Below are 18,104 nucleotides of genomic sequence, written 5' to 3' on the forward strand. Positions count from 1 at the left end.
ATTCGCCATGAAATCCTTATACAAAAAAAACAAAATTGTTTTTTTACTAAAGATATTTCACTTTTCTATATGTTCAACTTCTAATAAGTTGTACTGGATTGAAGACCAACTCGTCGACGTCTCTATTCGATTTTATACGTCAATCAAAACGGAATCAAAATTTTGAGTTAAGAATAGCACCATTCCTTCTGAGGCAAATCCTTAAAGTTCCACAACACAAACAAACCTGCCGATTATAAGCTCAGGGGTTATACAACTTCGTAAGGGGTTTTAGGAGGGCTTATTAGCAGAGGGACCTATAGCCGTGGGGACGTGTAACCGGAATAGAAAAGGCTAGTGCAGTGCTGATCAAAATACGTTTTTTATTTACTCGTTTTTCATTAAGATTCAAAACGTCATAATAAATCAAATTAGTTTCAATACATTTGGCACGATAAAAACTGGCAACATGAAGAAAACTGGTACGTAGCAAAACTGAGAAAACAGACTTTTCTCTCAAAAGTTCATCTTTGCTCTTCTATCATTAAAATTTCTATGTCCAAGTCACAGCACTGAGGCTTCTCCTACTTTGGTATTGTAGAAACAAGAAAAGCTAGAACAGGGCTTATATCGGGGGGAGCTTATAATTTAATGCTTAGATGAGCCTTTAACCGAGGGCTTATAAATGGAAGGGGGGAGGGGGGAGGGGGGGAGGAGAGGGCACTTATAAGCATCAGTTTACCGTATTTATATATTTACCGACAGAGACATTCTTTTTATCAGTTTTCACAAGCTTAAATGTCTCCTCTTATAATATTTTTACCCCACGCAAAAAGTCAGTGGGTTGCCTGTGACGTCCTGTCTACACTTTAATTTTCTTTGCCTGCAACAGAAATGCATCATAAAACGATGAGAAAACTTAAGAGAGATAAAAATATAAAATATTACATGATAATATTTGATAAGAATCCCTATTTTACTAACATCTTCTCATAAGGTAAACAAAAAGGCCAGGCACACCAGTTTTTCTATAATTTGATTATTACCTTTGTCTAATCCTAAAACCCCAGATAGTGACTACGAACTAGTTTTGCCTTGCAAAAGTCATCCATTAAATTAAACCACTGACAAAAAATACCTTGATTGTTGAGCAAATTCTCCTTGTCAAAAAAAAAAAGTTTTTGACTGTTGAGCAACTTCTCCTTGTCAGAACACAGAGAAAAGTATGGAGAATATGCATATATATTGATGTTAGAGTGTAAAGGGTTAAAAACAGACAATAGGCAATGCATGTGTATAGATTAACGATTCTTGAATATCATTGTGCTCCTGTGATTTCCTTGGCTGACAGAGTGTTCTTGCAGGAATTGACACATGTGAGCACAGGAGAGCAGATGGGAAATGTATGTGACAGCATAACAGTTACATGAGGTCAAGTACATCTCTTAATTCAAAGGCATCAGTGATGTTTAGAAAGTTTTGTTAAATGAACCAGCCATTGGAGTGTTGTTTGAAAAACTTTCAAAACATATAACGAGAAACCATAAATTATGAAATGTCAGAGCTGTTTGATATGCTTTTATGCATGATATGTTCTAAACAAAACCTCATACAAATACTACTCTTTGTCCAATTTCCTGGTGCATATTTCTAAAAAAACATTTTCAACCTGTTGGAAAATGCCTTAAGATAATTATATTGTTTGATTTGATCATTCATTAAAATGTAGACAGTGATGGACACATCAAATTTAAATGTTTTCTCTAAACTACTAAAGAGTTTAGTGTTGTTAAGTTATCTTTAAAAGTTTTAATTTCAAGTCAGTGTATTGCACTCAATAACTTATTTTTCAATTCATTCACAGTAGACTAATCAGGAATGAAACATTTTGTTTCAGTATTTAATGATTATTATTACATTATAATAGGTAAGAAGTATTTAAATTTAAGTAGAAAAAGCACAGCATTCCTATGTCTAGGTGACTTGCTGTAGTCTCTTATTTATCTTGAGTCCCTAATTTTTGTTGATGACTGTTAATTAAAATCAGAGCGAAATTAACGAAAAATGACACCAACAATTTGACAATAAAAAGTTAAACCCCATCCCTCTTTCACTGTAGGACAGTACCCACTGATGAAAGGATGAATCTGATTAATTCTGACTAAAGCTGACTCATTTGAGAGTGTAAGAGTTAGTTTGAGAGTACATGTTTAAGTATGTAAGTACTCCAAATACTTTTGCAATTATTTAAAATTACAATTTTATACCTCCCAACCCAAAGCCATTTTTCATTTGACCCTAATTGTTGCCTTTGGCTCCAGTTCAAGGAACATTTGAGAGCCTTGGGAAAAGAAAACTCACTTTATACCTTGAAGCCAGTCATTAACTCCTTGTGTTTAACAAATTACCCGCTGAAAGAAACTATGGACATTTCTAACAAAGAAAGTGCTGCACAAAAAGCCAAACCTTTCTATTTTAATCATACCATTCCCTGAAAGTAATTTAGTGTTAACAACTGGGTTGAAAACGTAAATTAGCCACCGTAAAGAGTAAAAAAGCTGACGTTTCGAGCGTTAGCCCTTCGTCAGAGCGATTAGAGGAATTGTGGGTTGTGTATGGATATATATGTAGAAAGTGGAGCTACGCCATTGGTGGGAATATGATGACGAAAAAACAGGAATAAATTAGTTGAATGAAAAGCGCTCGTTGATTCCGTGGGGATTAAGGGTGCCGATTTGAAATATAAATTTTTGTTCTAGTGTTTTACGGCTTTCCGAACTGCCTAGATGTAAGGAAAGGCCGCAAACTGCCATATGCTGTTTAGAATGATAAGGAAGATTAAAGTGTCTAGCGACTGGCTTGGATGCGTCCTTGTCATTTATTTCCACATCGCGAAGGTGTTCTCGGAATCGGTCACCCAGTCGTCTTCCTGTCTCGCCGATGTATAACTTATTGCAATAAGTGCAAGTTATGCAGTAAATAACATTGGCGGAGGTACACGTAAAGTGATCAATGATCTTAATGGATCTTTTGGGTCCCGATATTTTCTGTACGTTGTGAATGAAAGGACAAGTTTTGCATCGTGAGCGAGCGCATTTAAAAGTTCCAGATTGGTCATTGGTTTGAAATGAACTCCTGACTAAAAACCTACAAACCTACAGATTCACATAGTTACTTGTTGTATTCATCCTCACATCCATCACACGTCAAGAACTCCATACCTTTTTCACAGTTTCTCAGACTTCGTCGTTTATGTGGTGACGACTCTGATTTTTCCGAAAAATCAGAGGCAATGTGCCAGTTTTTCGATAAACGCGGCTATCCTGTTTCTGTCGTTCAAGCGGGCTACCACCGTGCCCAACAAATCGATCGACAGGCAGCACTACAAACGGCCGAGAAGGAGAACACGGATCGCATTCCATTTACTCTTACATTTCACCCTCACAACCACGCAGTTAAATCTATCATTCTTAAAAATTTTAAATTACTCCAAAACGATTCAGAGACTGGCACTATCTTTTCGCAACCCCCACTTATTTCATTCAAACGTGACAAAAACATAGGCAACTTTTTAGTCAGGAGTTCATTTCAAACCAATGTTTTTTCGTCATCATATTCCCACCAATGGCGTAGCTCCACTTTCTACATATATATCCATACACAACCCACAATTCCTCTAATCGCTCTGACGAAGGGCTAACGCTCGAAACGTCAGCTTTTTTACTCTTTACGGTGGCTAATTTACGTTTTCAACCCAGTTGTTAACACTAAATTACCTTCTATACTCTCCCACCGACGCAGCACCACAGTTTCTTTAGAAACTTACCCCTTCATTAATTCCCTGAAAGGACACTTTTGTGCCCATCTTCAAATGACTATCTTGTCATGATAACTGAAGTTTGTGGTTTAAAATCTAACATGATATCCAAGCTAATTAAATTCAGAAAGAAAAGAGACCCTGACCAGTCTCCCAGAAAACTTACTGCTTGTCTTATGCAGGCTTTAAGTGCTTGAAACTCCTTATCACAGGCATGCTTGGTTATGTTGTCATTCTGGGACACACAGCTTCCATAAAGAAGGGCCTGAAAAAATGATTAAAAATATAATCATCAAGAAAATAAGATATCTGACAAGAACCTTTTGGTTGAGCATTACCACAATCTCAGGCATATTCTCAATACTTAAAACAAACTGAGTAAGGTTTTCAATTGAGTGAGTCAATTCTTGGATCTTGAAAGTAAAAGGGTCAAGATTTCAGCTGGTTGGCTAAGAGGAGACAATTTGGGACAGCAGGGCATGAAATTAATTTTTTTTTCTGATAGCCACTAATGGCTCCTAAATTCTTCAAAGTGGTAGTCAAGTGGAAAAAAGTTGGTCGCCATTTTCAAAGACAAACAAAACCTTTTTTTAAGCTGTCGGCGTTCTAGATAGACCCTCCAAAATTAAATTTGGGAAAAGATCTTTAACGTGCTACAAAGTGGACACTAGGATGGACGATATACAACGTTAAAGCTCACCTAAATCCAAGATGGCGTCTAGTTATCGGTCGAGATGCATGTGCGTTTTGGAAACAAACTTAACGAGGAAGTTCGCCGCGGATTTATCTTTGCAAATCTTTTTAATTCACTATATCTCTTGGTAAGATTATGATGAAACATTCTAGTCGCCAATTTGGCGACTAATTTCCAGGATTTGGTCGCCAAAGTGAAAAATTTAGTCGCATTGGCGCCTGTATTAGGCGCAATTTCACGCCCTGGACAGATTTGAATGCTGTAATGATCTTTTTATTCATCATACACAGTGCTATCTATAAATTTAATTGGGCCTAAAAACAATCTTATATTGGAACTAAACTTTTCCATGACTGGTCTGTGATTGGCTAAAATATTAGCACTATCTAATCAACCAATCAGAGGCAAAAACAGCAATTTGATTTCTTGTATTTTGCAGTGGCCTAAGTTGGTTTCTGTCTTTGTTTATCTCTGTTTTTTCCCCTTCTTTTTTCATATTTTAATCACAACATCACATGTTAGACTAAAAATACATCAGCAACCTCACTTTTACAATAAATTACTCATGATCAATAAATACCATTATAATCCAACAAATTTATTTGCTAGTTAAGGCAACCGGTCTAAACCCATTACATGACAGAAGACTTGGGGATATCCAACACAGTACCTGAAGTGATATTCCCTAATTTTCCAACCTTACGTCCAATATGGAAAACTCTGTGTTTAAAACTCCCAAGATCTCATTAGTAATTCTCTGTACTCTCTCCCATACAGTTCTTGTGATGTTAGTTTGGAGAATTTGTTTTTGGATCAACTAATAATCCCCTAATTAATATTCTTCTTTATTCTCATCACTTGTCTGCTTGATAATGTATTAATATTCTTAGGAGAAATTCTGTCTTGGTCACTTATGGAGTTAAAAGGTTAATTAAAGGTGAAGAGCATTAATTGTGTGGTTGTTATAGAAGAAGAAACATGTATCTTTTGTTCATAAAATCATTTCAGAGGACACTGAAGAGTAAACCTCCCACACCATCAACAGTAGGCTGTTCATAAACAATTTTCCCGCATGTTGAAAAATATTGAGGGATAATAAACATAACAGCCTCCATTTGGTATAAATAGAGGGTAGCTGAATATAATTCATAATATAAACCTCTCAGCTTATTAGAAAATTGATGAAGGCTTAATGAAAATGAAATGGATAGAAAAAATCTATAAATTTTAAATAAATTATGTCAAACATGAGTTTTTGCAGCAACAGTGCTTTTAATTTATTTCTTATAGTTTCCTTTTTTATTCTTTGAGTAAGTCACATTAGGGAGCAAAATTGTAACCTTTGCCAAATTTGAAATTCAGAAGAAGACACTTATTGAACAGTTAAGTTACTCTCTGTGATCCCAGAGTGCAGCAACAAACAAATCTTCCCTTTGTGCTTTAACAGCTGACATGTGGCTGATCTTTAGGGACACTTTTATCACACATTTATCACACTGTGATCATTTGCTGAGCTGTCATCAAAAAAATGAGACTTTCACTAAACTTTTGTTTGTTTCATTTTAGTGGGGAAACAAAGAATATATTCTGCATTTGGTTGATTTAATCACAAGTTGCATTATGCTGGAGGGTAAATAGAAACAAAACAAAGCAAAACAAGACAAGAAATAATAAAAAAGAACCCGATGATAAATTTGTCCTGAAGAATTCATCTAAAGCAGCAACTACATGTAATCGCTATTTTGCCGAGGAGAAAAATATACCTAAATCCTTAGCATTAGGTACGCTCAGTTAAAAATAAACAATTAACCAAACCTCACGTGCCTTCGATGTCATCTTTTTTTGGTAGGTTTCAAATAACTTTCCTATTAGGTAATTCGTCACGGTTTAAATTGATACGAGCAATGCTAAGAAAAAGAAATCTGCGTATAAACCGGAAAATTCGGTAGCCACAACCCCTTGCAGCTACATGTACCGGCATTTCATAGCCAAGTCTTGTGCAATCTTGAACTTGACTTTGTTAAAACGTACTTACGTTGCGTTAACTACTCGTACGACTTAGGCGTAGTGAACACAATGTGCCTAGTAAACTCTCACCTCTGTTTTGCATTCCACAAGAGGCTTCGCTAAGCCCGAGATTCTTCTGTAATCTTTTCCCATTAAGCTCATTATTTCAGGTAAATCTTCGTTTGGCCTTATCCGCTATCTTTGAGTACCCGATTCGCTCATAATTAACCGCTTACATGCGGATTTAATTAGAATCAAATTAACGCATACAAGCGGTCAAAGTAGGGCCTATTTACCTATCGAGACCTGAAAGGATTCAAGGCCTGGTGCCATAGCCTGCGAACCCTTGAAACGCGGCTTTGGAAAAGCTTTGGATACCATTATGCCTCCTAAACGCGATTTTAGGTCGAAAAAAAAGTTTGAATGTAGTTACTTTTAAAGGAGGAAAAGCTATAAGAAAGTCGACGTTTAGTGTTCCAGTTCGATATACCGCCCAGCAATTAACTGATACAACGTCTGTAGTCGCCGGATCTTCTCTAAACACGTGCGGCGGTTTTTCTCCAGACCAAGAAGACCTTCCCCATATTGACGAATATCATGGTTTGAGAACCAACCAAAGATCTAAAAGTAAAAAAAGTGCGACTGAAGCGCAAGTTAAAAGCTTACCATGAGAGGAAAGCCACGCTGGCTTTGTCTTGGCTCAATGCGCGAGAGCAGCTCGTCTCAGCGCTGTTGACCAGACAGGCTTTGCCTTTGGGGCAGATGTGTGTCATTCCTTTTTGCGAAGAAGAGGCGTGCGGCAGATGCCTTCACTGCAGTCCAGGGCAATTCCTATGCGCAGATCACATCAATTTAGTTCACGCAGGCGGTAGATCACTTCACCACCCGGAAGTTTGGAAAGTGAGTTGAAGATTTATGGAGGACAATCTCCTCCAGTCACCTTTTCAATTGTGTTGTGAAACCCGATTTCTTGTGTACTCTGGCCGTTAGGCAATTTCATTTGTAAGTACGTTGTCTCGTGGTTTAATTGCAGAGATATCCATCTTTTTTTTCTTACAACTCCATAATTATCACCTCTATTCAATTACTTCACTTGATGTAGTTTTTTCTCAACTTCAATGTGTATTATGTCAATGAGACCTGACCCATTTTTATACAGAGGAAAAAGCGAAAGCAGTAAGGATAATTTTTTCTTGCAAGCATACATGTAATTTGCTCTATACTCAGAACAAAGTAAAGTTTATTTTTGGCAATTTTGAAAGAGTTGGCTGATTTAAATGGTGTGTGATTTGTGTTCACCTGATTCATGTAGGATATTTTATGCTCTTAGGATGGAAGATTTGTGCCATATCAGTTTGGTGAGTGTGTATGGACCACACCTCACAACATGGATCATGGATATGTGCGTGACATTATAGCTGTTGGTTTGCATGGTAAGTAACTAGCAGCTGTGCAATATGTAACTATATTGTGAGATAGGTTGCCAGTCTGCAATTACTAGTACTACTTTTTACTTATAGTTATATTTAAATAGTTAGGTTACCTCTTCCAGGAAGGTCTTTGTTTGTGTTTTAATTGTTTTTTTTCAACACAGACAGGAATAAATAAACAATTATTATAGAAGAATACGACTATGGACACTCTATGGTGTTTGTCTTTACACAGGGCAGCAGAATCCCATCGAAATCAAATGTTACGAGCATGAACCAGAAGCCATAACGCTGTTCAGGAATGGTTTCTGGCCATCTACTCCAAAACAGCCCCAGGTAGCCTTTGACCTTGAATTTATGGCCTTGCTCCAATACATTTTCTTAGAATGTAGAGTGTCTTTAAGGTCAATATGTCAGGCACTGCAGTGGCTGGTCCCACCTGCTTCAAAGGTTTACGTAAGTATTCATTCAGTAATTTTTTATCTTATGCTTATGAATTCCTTTTTATTTTCTTAATTTATACAATAAATAAATTATTTGTATTCCTTTAGATTAAGGACATCTACCGGCTCCTTGTTGGAGATTGTTTCTGCGAGTTCCAGTATATATCTAGCACGTTGAGTAACCTGAAGCAATTCAATCCTTCTTATGAGAATGATCATGAATGTCCTGCATGTCCTAAGGTTTGTGATAAGTCATCCTTCAGATGAAATGTCTAATGTGGGTAATATTTACCTTTAGAAATCTCAAATGACTATCACTATATGTCTTGGCATAATGAATGATATAATTTAGACAAGAAACATTGTTTTGAATCTTTATGATTCTCTCTTTTTCCTAGTGGTCCTCATAGTGTGGCAACTGGTCTTAGCATGAGTTATTCCATTGTTTTTCATTCATTTAGGCATAAGAAATATTTTTAACATGACATTTCTAATAAGATTTTGGCATCTAATTGTAGGAGAAGGGAAGTTTATTTATCTCTGTTGATGCATTGTTTGGATGTATCCACAAATGCAGTGCTGGAACTAGTAGGAAGTCCTCAAATCATGGAGAAGAACTGTTCATTAGATACATTTCTAGCTAATTACAGCAAAAGACCAAGCAGTAAGTCAGTGGTGTGTGAACCAAAGGACTTTTTCTCTTACTTTGTATTTTGTTGCGTTGCTCTAACCTTTTGTTACCCATCAGTACTCATACCACTACTCAACCATTGCAATGAGAGACCAAAAGTAACAATTGTGTTCGTTACTAGTAATAATGATGTTAGTGTTGAATAATTTAAATATGGTACAGTTTGAAGGGTTAATTACTTTGGTAACATTTTGCCCAAAATACATCTAGCTCAAATATATTGTTAGTTTGTTCTGTAAACTTAATTTACAAGAACTGTGTGAATTGTCAGCTTCAAGAACAAGTACATAATCTTTATTGCAGCCCCCTCTTTTCCTTGATCTTTTTCTATTTTTTATTTATTTATTTTTTTTCAAATACGGTTTTTTCCCTCTTTTTTGTAACTGATTTATGGTCTTTAAAGGTAATATCTTTGTATTTGCTTACACAACTAACTCTGCCAAGGGTGTCTACTGTCACTCTTGCTGGTCTCAAGCCTGAATGAAAAAGGGGGGGTTGTTTATCAAGCAGTAAATTTATTTGGTTGTCCCATTTTTTAAATTTTTATGAGAAATTGATGAATGATTATTATTTTCTGCCAATATTTTCCTTGCCACCTTTCCCATAATCTAATGTTTAATTTCTAATGTGAGGGTTCACCTCCAACAACCCATATCTACTTTGAATGCTACACGTACATGAATGCTACATAGATCTTAATTCCTGTTCTGTTTTTATCTTTGATACTTCTGCTTTAAATGACATCTCAAGAAAAGGTAGAAAGGAAGTTGAAGATTAAGAGTTAAATGTTTTCTGTTGTAGTAGCAGTGTAATCAGTTTCAAGCTGGTTCCAATCTCCGTTCCAAAAACAAATCCACAAAGCTCGATGAGACAGTCCTCTTTGGTGGAGGCTGCAAGCACGAAGTGCCACTGAAGTTTTTCAGCTTAAGGAGAGGAGAAGAGTATGTACATGCAAAAGGAAATCTGTACATTATTGGTCAGCTATTGTTAGGAAATATGTAACCAGAATGCCTTGTAGGATGCATAAATTAAGAGACATGTCACTTTTAGGTTCCTAAGGAAAGAATTTGTATATGATAGTTGTACTGCTGTATAGCATAACTCTGTTTTATACACCATTTCTATTAGGGTACTCAATGAAACTAGGGAACAAATAAATTACTGCATGGACATTGTGGCTAATAATGATTATATTTTTATTAAAGAGGATTGGAAATGCTGTGTATTTGCTAAAATGGATTAAAAATCATGTGCAAGATTAAGCTATCAACATTCGCTTCTTCTATGATATTGCATGTGTGCTGGATACACATTTGAGAGTAAGATTTTTTTAGTGGTTTTATTTGAATTAAGTTGTGGTCATGGTACTCTGGCATCTTTGCTTGTTAAATGATGCCCTGTTGTTTTTAATTTATCTTCTCTGTAGAATACGCACCAGGAAACATTGCTTGAAAATGTTACTCTTGCGATACCTGCATTTCACTGCTATGGACACAAAGTTTCTTGTCAGGTATTTTGAAATATTTTCCTTTTGAACACTTTTGAGGAGTTGAAAGGTATTGAAAAACACATGCATGCTTACTCTAAAACAGTTATTGTTTTCATGAAGCTTTGTTTGGTCTTTTGTAACGCCAGGTCAACTACAGTGGAAGACGGCTGGAAGGGTTCGGGATGAGTGATGGCGAGGTGATGGAGAGACTGGGGTCTTACTTGAGGCCAACAGCAAAAATAACGAAGGAAATGACTCCAGCCCACCGAGTTGATACATTAACTGACTTCTTGATGCATTACGCTAAAAAGTCAATTTCGAACCTTGGTAATTTAGCTGTTTATCTTCACGTTTTACAAATACAGTTATCACCATAGTAAATCATATTATAAACGATTTGTGATATGTTTTCATAAACTCAATCGTTATCTTTCTGTTTTTCACCATGTTTCGTTATTCCCAAAAATTTAGGAGAACAACTTCGTGACCATTTAAAGAAAGCAGTGGAAACGGAGAAAGAAACTGAAGAGCAACTCAATTTGCTTCTTGAGAAGTTGAATGAGACAGGTAGGGATTTGATTTCGTTACTTTCTTTATTTTTCCCTTCAACTAATTACATTGTTCCTTTACGTGTTAAAAAGAATTAGACTTCATTGCATGTGCGTCCTGTTGAGCTTTATGTCGTAAATACATGTACGGTTAACGTTCCTTAAGAACTTTTGTAAAGAAACCACATGGTATGTTTTCATACTCCATGGACCAACTTCATTCAAATGTCGTCAGCTTAAGTGGTGCACTATTTTGATACAATCAATTGTATATTCTTTCCTTTCATTAGCGAATTGACATTTGGGTATTGCGGAATACTAGAAAATGAAACTTCGATAAATGTAACTTTGTTAGATACATAGGTATGTCTAGATGATGATACAGCCCCATTTTACTATTACCAAGGTATTAAGGTGGACGTATCCAGCGTCTCAGAGTGGAGCATTATGGAGAAATCTACGGCTAACAAAGCACAGGAAGACAGTACAGGAAGACCCAGTACGTACAAACTTCGCCTATTCAGTGAGGGGAACTTATTTGGAATGGTTCACCTTTAACGACCAATAATAATCATGACAAATGAATGATTTCCATTGTACTTTGCCCCCCTTTTGATTACAGAGTGATAAATGTTTTGAAGTGCTTAAGAGGAAATTAGAGTACCACAACTGAAGTTCAGATAAGTACACGCAAGTTACTTAAACAGTTACAAGTTCGTTAATGATTTTACGTTTCCTACTTGAAGGTTCATCACCAGATGATTACCAGGACAAGTTGAGGCAGTTTTTCTGTGTAAGGTATGAAGTAGCATGGGGATCTGGTTTTCATACAATGTTTACCCCAAATTTTACAGGAAATGTGTCACTTTTGGTCCATCACTTTCTGTCATTTCTCCTGACTTTCTCTGATACTTGTCTTCTGAATTTTCAAACTGTTCGTTAACAGAACAAACCTGCAAAAATGTTTCCCGGCATCTGAAACTTGGAAAGTACTGACCGATCAGCTTGACAGGTATGAAACCATATTTTGGATCCTGCAATTTATTCCCCTAATCTGGGAACTAAATGATCTTTACGTAAGGATATTAAAACGATTTTCAAATGAGGTCCGCCAAAACAAAGCAAAGAACTCATTACCAGCCACAAAATCTAGAAATAGCTTATCATAGAAGTAAACAGACAATCAGGCAGTCGGGCAATCAGAATTATGGACAATTCCATGTCATTAAACATGGAAGTCGTTATTGGTATTTTACTGGGTTCTCAGGGCAGGTTTTGATTGCCAATCGCACTTCAAAGCAATGCAAATCCAAACCAATAATTTCAACCAAATTTTGGGTTTCTCCACTGTTTTCCTTTACGCTGGTAATAGGTTGGATCAACAGCTAAAGAACCTTGAGGGCGGCCAACCCCGATGGTCTCCTGACAGTATATTGCATACCTCCGCGATTTGCAAGACAAGCGTCGAGAAGACTTGCTATTATCCATGCATTTCAAGTGCTCAGAAAGGTGGTTTCTCTTACAACTGATGAAGAAATATGCAGGTATTGCATTGATATGTTCCAATGCTAACAGTCGTCGATAAAAGCCCGATTACAGCTAACCAACACATCGTATTGAAATGATTATAACCTAGGCTTTCTAGGGTATCATTTTGACTCATGTCGTGTTAATTCTTAAGATGGACAAGCCATTGCAAAACGGCTTTGTACGCAAATTACAAAGGCAATGGGAGCCATTAAACAGCTGGTCAAGGAGTACACAAGACAAAACGTTGACACGGTGGGTTGTAAATACCCCTCCACAATTGCGGTTGAAGACGCGCTAAGCATCGACAGTCCACTGTGGCGTGTACTAAACGATGACATCCAACCGCAGTCTGCTGTTCCCTATTGTTTAAAGAGGCAACTCATTGATTTGTTTCTCACACGCAAAAGATGCTTAGAGGAAATAGCCAACACCAGAAGAAGAAATGGCTCGGATGTTCAGTCATTTCGAGGGAAAGTTGAAGGTATTGGACACTTGGTCAAAGGAACTGATGGCACAGAAAGATACGGAGCGAGCTCGCGCATTACTCTCCATTGCCCGCACTAAAATGGATGAGCTTTCCGTATTCACAGGTCATCTCCACGGTCTCTTTTCTAATGATGATGGTAGCCATGAGGAATGTGAAGCTCAGTTTGACCTTAGAATTTTCCCCGAAGTGGATTGTGATGATGCCGATGAGGAGGTTCAGATGGAAGACGATTACAACACTGATGAAGCTGACGTGGTTCAACAGCTTGGCCAAAGTGAAGTCTTTGAGGACCTGCGTTCCGTTCTCAATGCTGAATACGGAAGTGACAGTGAATCTGATTCAGATAGTTCAGATTTAGACACAGAAATATCTTGATTGTAACTTGTGAGTCCTTTCAACTGCCTGTTCCTTTTCCTCTCTCACTCAAGAATGTAAATCTACGAACAAGTGTCAACAATCAGCTAAAAAAAATTAAGCTCAGTGTCAACTAGTCAGTCACTTTACACGACAAATAACAGCTCTCCTCCACGAATTAATTCAATCTTGTTTTATCGACTTTGGCTCCTTGACGCATCCTTACCTGGTCATTTTGTTGTGACGTTTGAAGCCTGATTAAATTGAAAAAGTTTCAGCGTTTTGGCCTAAGTGTCTTTGTTCGCGGGACAAGTATTTTAACGCATGGCAATGCGACCTTCCGAGAAGAATTTCCGTTCTTATTAGCCGAGTGGTCTCTGCCGAGTTAATTCCCCCCGTTTGTACGTTTCCCGCAAGTTCAGTTTAGAGTGCGTGAAAACTTATCGTCAAACTTGTTAGGAAACTATGCGATAAACATCGGATATGCGATGCTCGATGGACAGTGCTTTTTCCTTTTATTTCCAAGAAATTAACCAAATAAACATGAAAAAAGTAAACAGACACACAAACAAAAAATATGTTACAAAAACCACGTTACAATTTATTGTGCACAATTCCAAAGGGTTATGGCGCCTTCACAGGGAGGTCAGCCTGAAGAAGTAAACTTCAGTAAGTCGAGTGAAAATAGGTTGCCGGCTCTAAAGGCCATTCATAAAACCACCGACAAATATCGATTCTCCGTCATAGAATGCACCATTCAACCACAAAGTTTCCCGGATTCACTGTGCGCCATGAATGTGTGTTCGTGGTGGAAGAACAAAAACCACACGTATTTTTCAGGCCGTGCTTGGTAACAGCACTCCAAATTAGTGTCTGCGTAAAAAGGGTTACAAAGTAAATAACGTTGGTGTTAAATACTTAGGAGACAAAAGAGTACACTAGTCTTTCATTCCAGCGTGATCACTTTGTTTCATGGAAATCCCTAATTCCTTTTCACACGTAATAAGCCCGTCACTTTGAGTGGTTAACACGCTTAACACTGAACTTTACAAAGTCAGAGATAAAAAATAGGTCCGCAATGCGTACGTGTCTAGTGCTGGGTTTTAGCGGTACTTCCGTGGGGTCTTGTTTTGTGTAGGTTTGCAAGTTCAATTCAACAATTTGAACAAGAATTGATTAAAATAAGTTTAGCTGCAAGGTTAGGTGGCTAAAATCTGAAATACAGAGACTGGAACATAGACATCAGGGATGAACAAGTTTATTGTAAAAAACAGCCTGCATTACAAAAGGAACCGTAACTGTATGTATTTAATACAATAAGTAAGAACAAAACATGATTCAAGTTAGGAATTGTGATTTATTTTCTTTTACATCAGAAAATTTAATGAACATATAACTGTAATATAAAAAAGAAATAGAAAGATTAACAACAGGAGAGTATGAAGGAATGCGAACAGCTCTACTACTTGATAATTACTGAAGGTTTCAACTGAGACGGTTTACTTTTGTAATTGAAAATTATAAGTGGCAACATCAGTAATCTGCATTAAAAGCCTTGAGTTACTGTTGAAACTTTCTCTTCTCAATGTGTAAGCATTAAAAATACTGTTCATAAATGTACTTCAGTTGCAGTTTTCAATTGAATGTACAAACTCAATAAAATATATAATATCTAAATACTTTTAAATACAAAAAGTCACTTGGGAGAAGGGGAATGCTATAACAGAACATTGTCCCAGTGATAATAACATGAACATTTTTGTCTTTAGTGAAAGATACATGCTTTGGTATCCTGTTAAATGGTAATATAGAGTGGATGCATTCTGATCTTTACCATTATTTTGGTTCTTGCTGCAGTTTAGTTCTCTGCAACACTGACTGCAGCCACAGCTTTAGTTTTCTCATCAAAGGTAACAAAGAGCATTGGTGTATTTAGGAATGCTTCAACAACAATATCTTCACTTAATGACTGCTTAGCGTCAACTTTAAACAACTGTAAGGCACTGAGCAAAGTATCATTAAAAATGCTACAGTGGTGTTAATGTCATCATGTCTCAGCAATGTCTGCAAGTGGTACTGACTGCTGCAAGCAGACACTTTCTGCCTGAGGCCACATGTTTCACACTTTACTACATTCCCTGGTGTTGCTGGAAGCTTTTTGTTACATTTGCAACATTGGCGATAGCACATGAAATTTTGAACACCAAGGACTTCAGCATTTGTTGATGTTTGGGTGAAGTAGTCTGGCAAATCACCTGGTGAAGCTACTTCCTCTGGGAAAGGATCAGCTGGTGGAATGGAACAGTCATGCTTTGGTGTAGTAAGGTAAATGGAGTAGTTGTCATTATCCTTCGTCACTAAGGTTACAGACGTTATTTGTGTTATCGTCTGCAACTTCTGTAATCAGGTCCTCCTACAGGGTTAGTTTGATTGATCCAGATGGATCTAGGAGGCAACAATCAGCTTTCGACTTCGTGCCATCTCTTGCGATTATTTTCTTCACTCCAGATAAGTGGACCACTTTGGCTTTGAGATTAATAAGCTGGTTATTGGTGACATTCGAGAGCATCGAGATGTTTAGAGTCGAGGGAATCTCTTCTTGAAGAAAAGTGACCTCCTTCAGTTCCTCTATTTGGACTCTTACATTCATGAGAACACTGTCATTTTTAATAGTGAAGTTGCTAATCTTTACTGGGGACTTTTGTTTGCTGCATCTTTCAAAGTCAAGATGCTTGCTTGAAGAGAAACAGACTCCACGTACTTTGGTCGCTTCTATTTGAGTAAGCATATCAAAATAGCGAGTCTTGTTGGAGTGCTTAACAGGGGATACGTTATGAATGTATCCTGTTAGGTTGTTCATTGTTGTTGTCTATTACAACCGAGGTGTGTCTACCTGGAGAGCGAAGAGAAATAAATGGTATCAGTAACTGTGGATTGTAGAACAGGTATCAAAGAAAACTGCAATCTGTATGTACTACAGGGCACAAAAGCAATAATCATAAAATAAACATACCTGGATATGTGTTGCATATCACATATCTGCAGATTACCCCTTAAATGTCAATCACAGTGCATGATTGGTATCTAAGGTGTACATTTGAGTTAATTTCATTTTTTTGTACTCATTAACTATGAATATTCTCTTTAAGACAAAAAAAAAACACATGGAAGTTACAGTGAAGGTGACAAGAAAACCATAAAGGTCTATTTTTGAATCAATGCACAGATTGCTTTGTGATCAGAAAAATAAGTTTCTAAAATGTGTACATGGATTTGTGATTCAGGTAAATTAGTGTAGACATGGTCTATAGTGGTTCTGTTATTAGTAGTAGAACATGATACCAGTTGTCTGTAACTGTGATCTCTTATAAATAGATTATAAAGAGGAATCTCGTCTTTTTCACTTAACCAATTGATATTGAAATCGCCAATGAAAACTTTGAAACCTGAAATATCAAGGGTAAGAAGTCCGATCAATGCTACACACATTTGTCTAATTGGCACTCTTGGTGACCGATATATGCCTATTATGGTAATATGTGGAACTGTTGTAACCTTAATGATAGTTATTTCAACACCACCAGTGTTGTTGCAAACTGGACATCCAGGTAGAAAAGGAATTTTACTGTACACTGCAGTTCCACCATAAGGTCTTGTACTGAAAACGTCAAGTTGACTGTCATTTCTAAATAGGGTATACCCAGTGATGCTGTAGTCAGTATCACTGTCTAAGTAACATAACCGTGTTTCTGAGAATACATTTACATCCATGTTTGAGTAGTTTAAGTCTTTTTGTATGTCCTCAATATGTCTATGCAATGACCTTGAATTAAGAAAACATATCTTAAAAGCTGTTGGATCTGTTTTATAAATTGGAATTATGGAAAGCTTGAGGTGCCGGTCTTTTCTTAAATGTTGCATTTCTGCTTTTACTTCAGGATTAACAACTATTTTGCTTTCACAAAGGTCAGTAATATACAATCCCTCAATGGTTGTTACTCTGCTCAGTTCTACATAATGTACATGAGGTATTGCTCTTCTGGTGTTAAAGTTAACAACTATTCTAGTTTCAGTGTCACCCTGTGATCTATGTATTGTTTTTGCTACTGCAGGTCTAAGTGGAAACTGCTTTCTTACAACTTGAGCTGTTCTATTTCTTCCAACTGCAAATTGTGCAGTGACAGCTTTGATGGGGGTCCATGTGCATTCAATGCCATTGACATACACATGTCTGTTGTCATGTCTGGTTTTCTCACCAACATCCACATAGTGAAATTGAACCCAAATTATACCAGATGGTATATTTGTGTCATACAATTTTATTATCTTGATGATGCTGCCAGCACCATTTGTGATACCATCATCAGTTCTTACATTTATGGCTATTTCTATTCTTTCCCTTTAGCAAGTTGAAGATTTGAAGCTAATTGCTTTGTTTTCCTGGGATCCTTTGGTATTTGCTTGAAGATTTTATCTCTGAGTTCTAGAGAATTTGCACCTGTAACACTATCTAACGCTTTGATGGTATATTTGTCACCAGTAGCTGCCCTGTAAACTCTAATATCAAACTCGTCAACTTTTGAGTTTTGAATGAACAAATGAGGAACATCAATTGGGTAATTCATACAGTGTTCT

General features: G+C 36.9%; 1 protein-coding gene and 2 pseudogenes across 3 annotated transcripts; 1 reads left to right on the forward strand and 2 right to left on the reverse strand.

Annotated features, from left to right (window-relative positions):
• Window positions 1-640: 640 nt before the first annotated feature.
• On the reverse strand, window positions 641-7,157 carry LOC149052393 (NADH dehydrogenase [ubiquinone] 1 alpha subcomplex assembly factor 8-like). Its single transcript, XM_089195173.1, has 3 exons — window positions 6,588-7,157; window positions 3,963-4,061; window positions 641-862 (listed from the first exon to the last, which is right to left on the reverse strand). Exons 1-3 carry the CDS (start codon window positions 6,657-6,659, stop codon window positions 842-844), a joined length of 192 nt encoding a protein of 63 aa, XP_089051299.1. The 5' UTR covers window positions 6,660-7,157; the 3' UTR covers window positions 641-841.
• On the forward strand, window positions 6,880-13,748 carry LOC149052394 (uncharacterized; annotated as a pseudogene). Its single transcript, XR_016183330.1, has 15 exons — window positions 6,880-7,397; window positions 7,828-7,930; window positions 8,163-8,383; window positions 8,479-8,610; window positions 8,889-9,045; window positions 9,863-10,002; window positions 10,269-10,380; window positions 10,488-10,571; window positions 10,697-10,877; window positions 11,022-11,117; window positions 11,505-11,597; window positions 11,845-11,896; window positions 12,045-12,110; window positions 12,471-12,642; window positions 12,780-13,748. The product of XR_016183330.1 is annotated as an uncharacterized LOC149052394 (transcript).
• Window positions 13,749-14,713: 965 nt separating this feature from the next.
• Window positions 14,714-16,329, reverse strand: LOC149052395 (uncharacterized; annotated as a pseudogene). Its single transcript, XR_016183244.1, has one exon. The product of XR_016183244.1 is annotated as an uncharacterized LOC149052395 (transcript).
• Between the last annotated feature and the right edge of the window lie 1,775 nt (window positions 16,330-18,104).

The sequence above is a fragment of the Pocillopora damicornis genome, chromosome 1, assembly GCF_964200805.1.
Source record: "Pocillopora damicornis chromosome 1, jaPocDami1.2, whole genome shotgun sequence".
Classification (NCBI taxonomy): Eukaryota; Metazoa; Cnidaria; class Anthozoa; order Scleractinia; family Pocilloporidae; genus Pocillopora; species Pocillopora damicornis.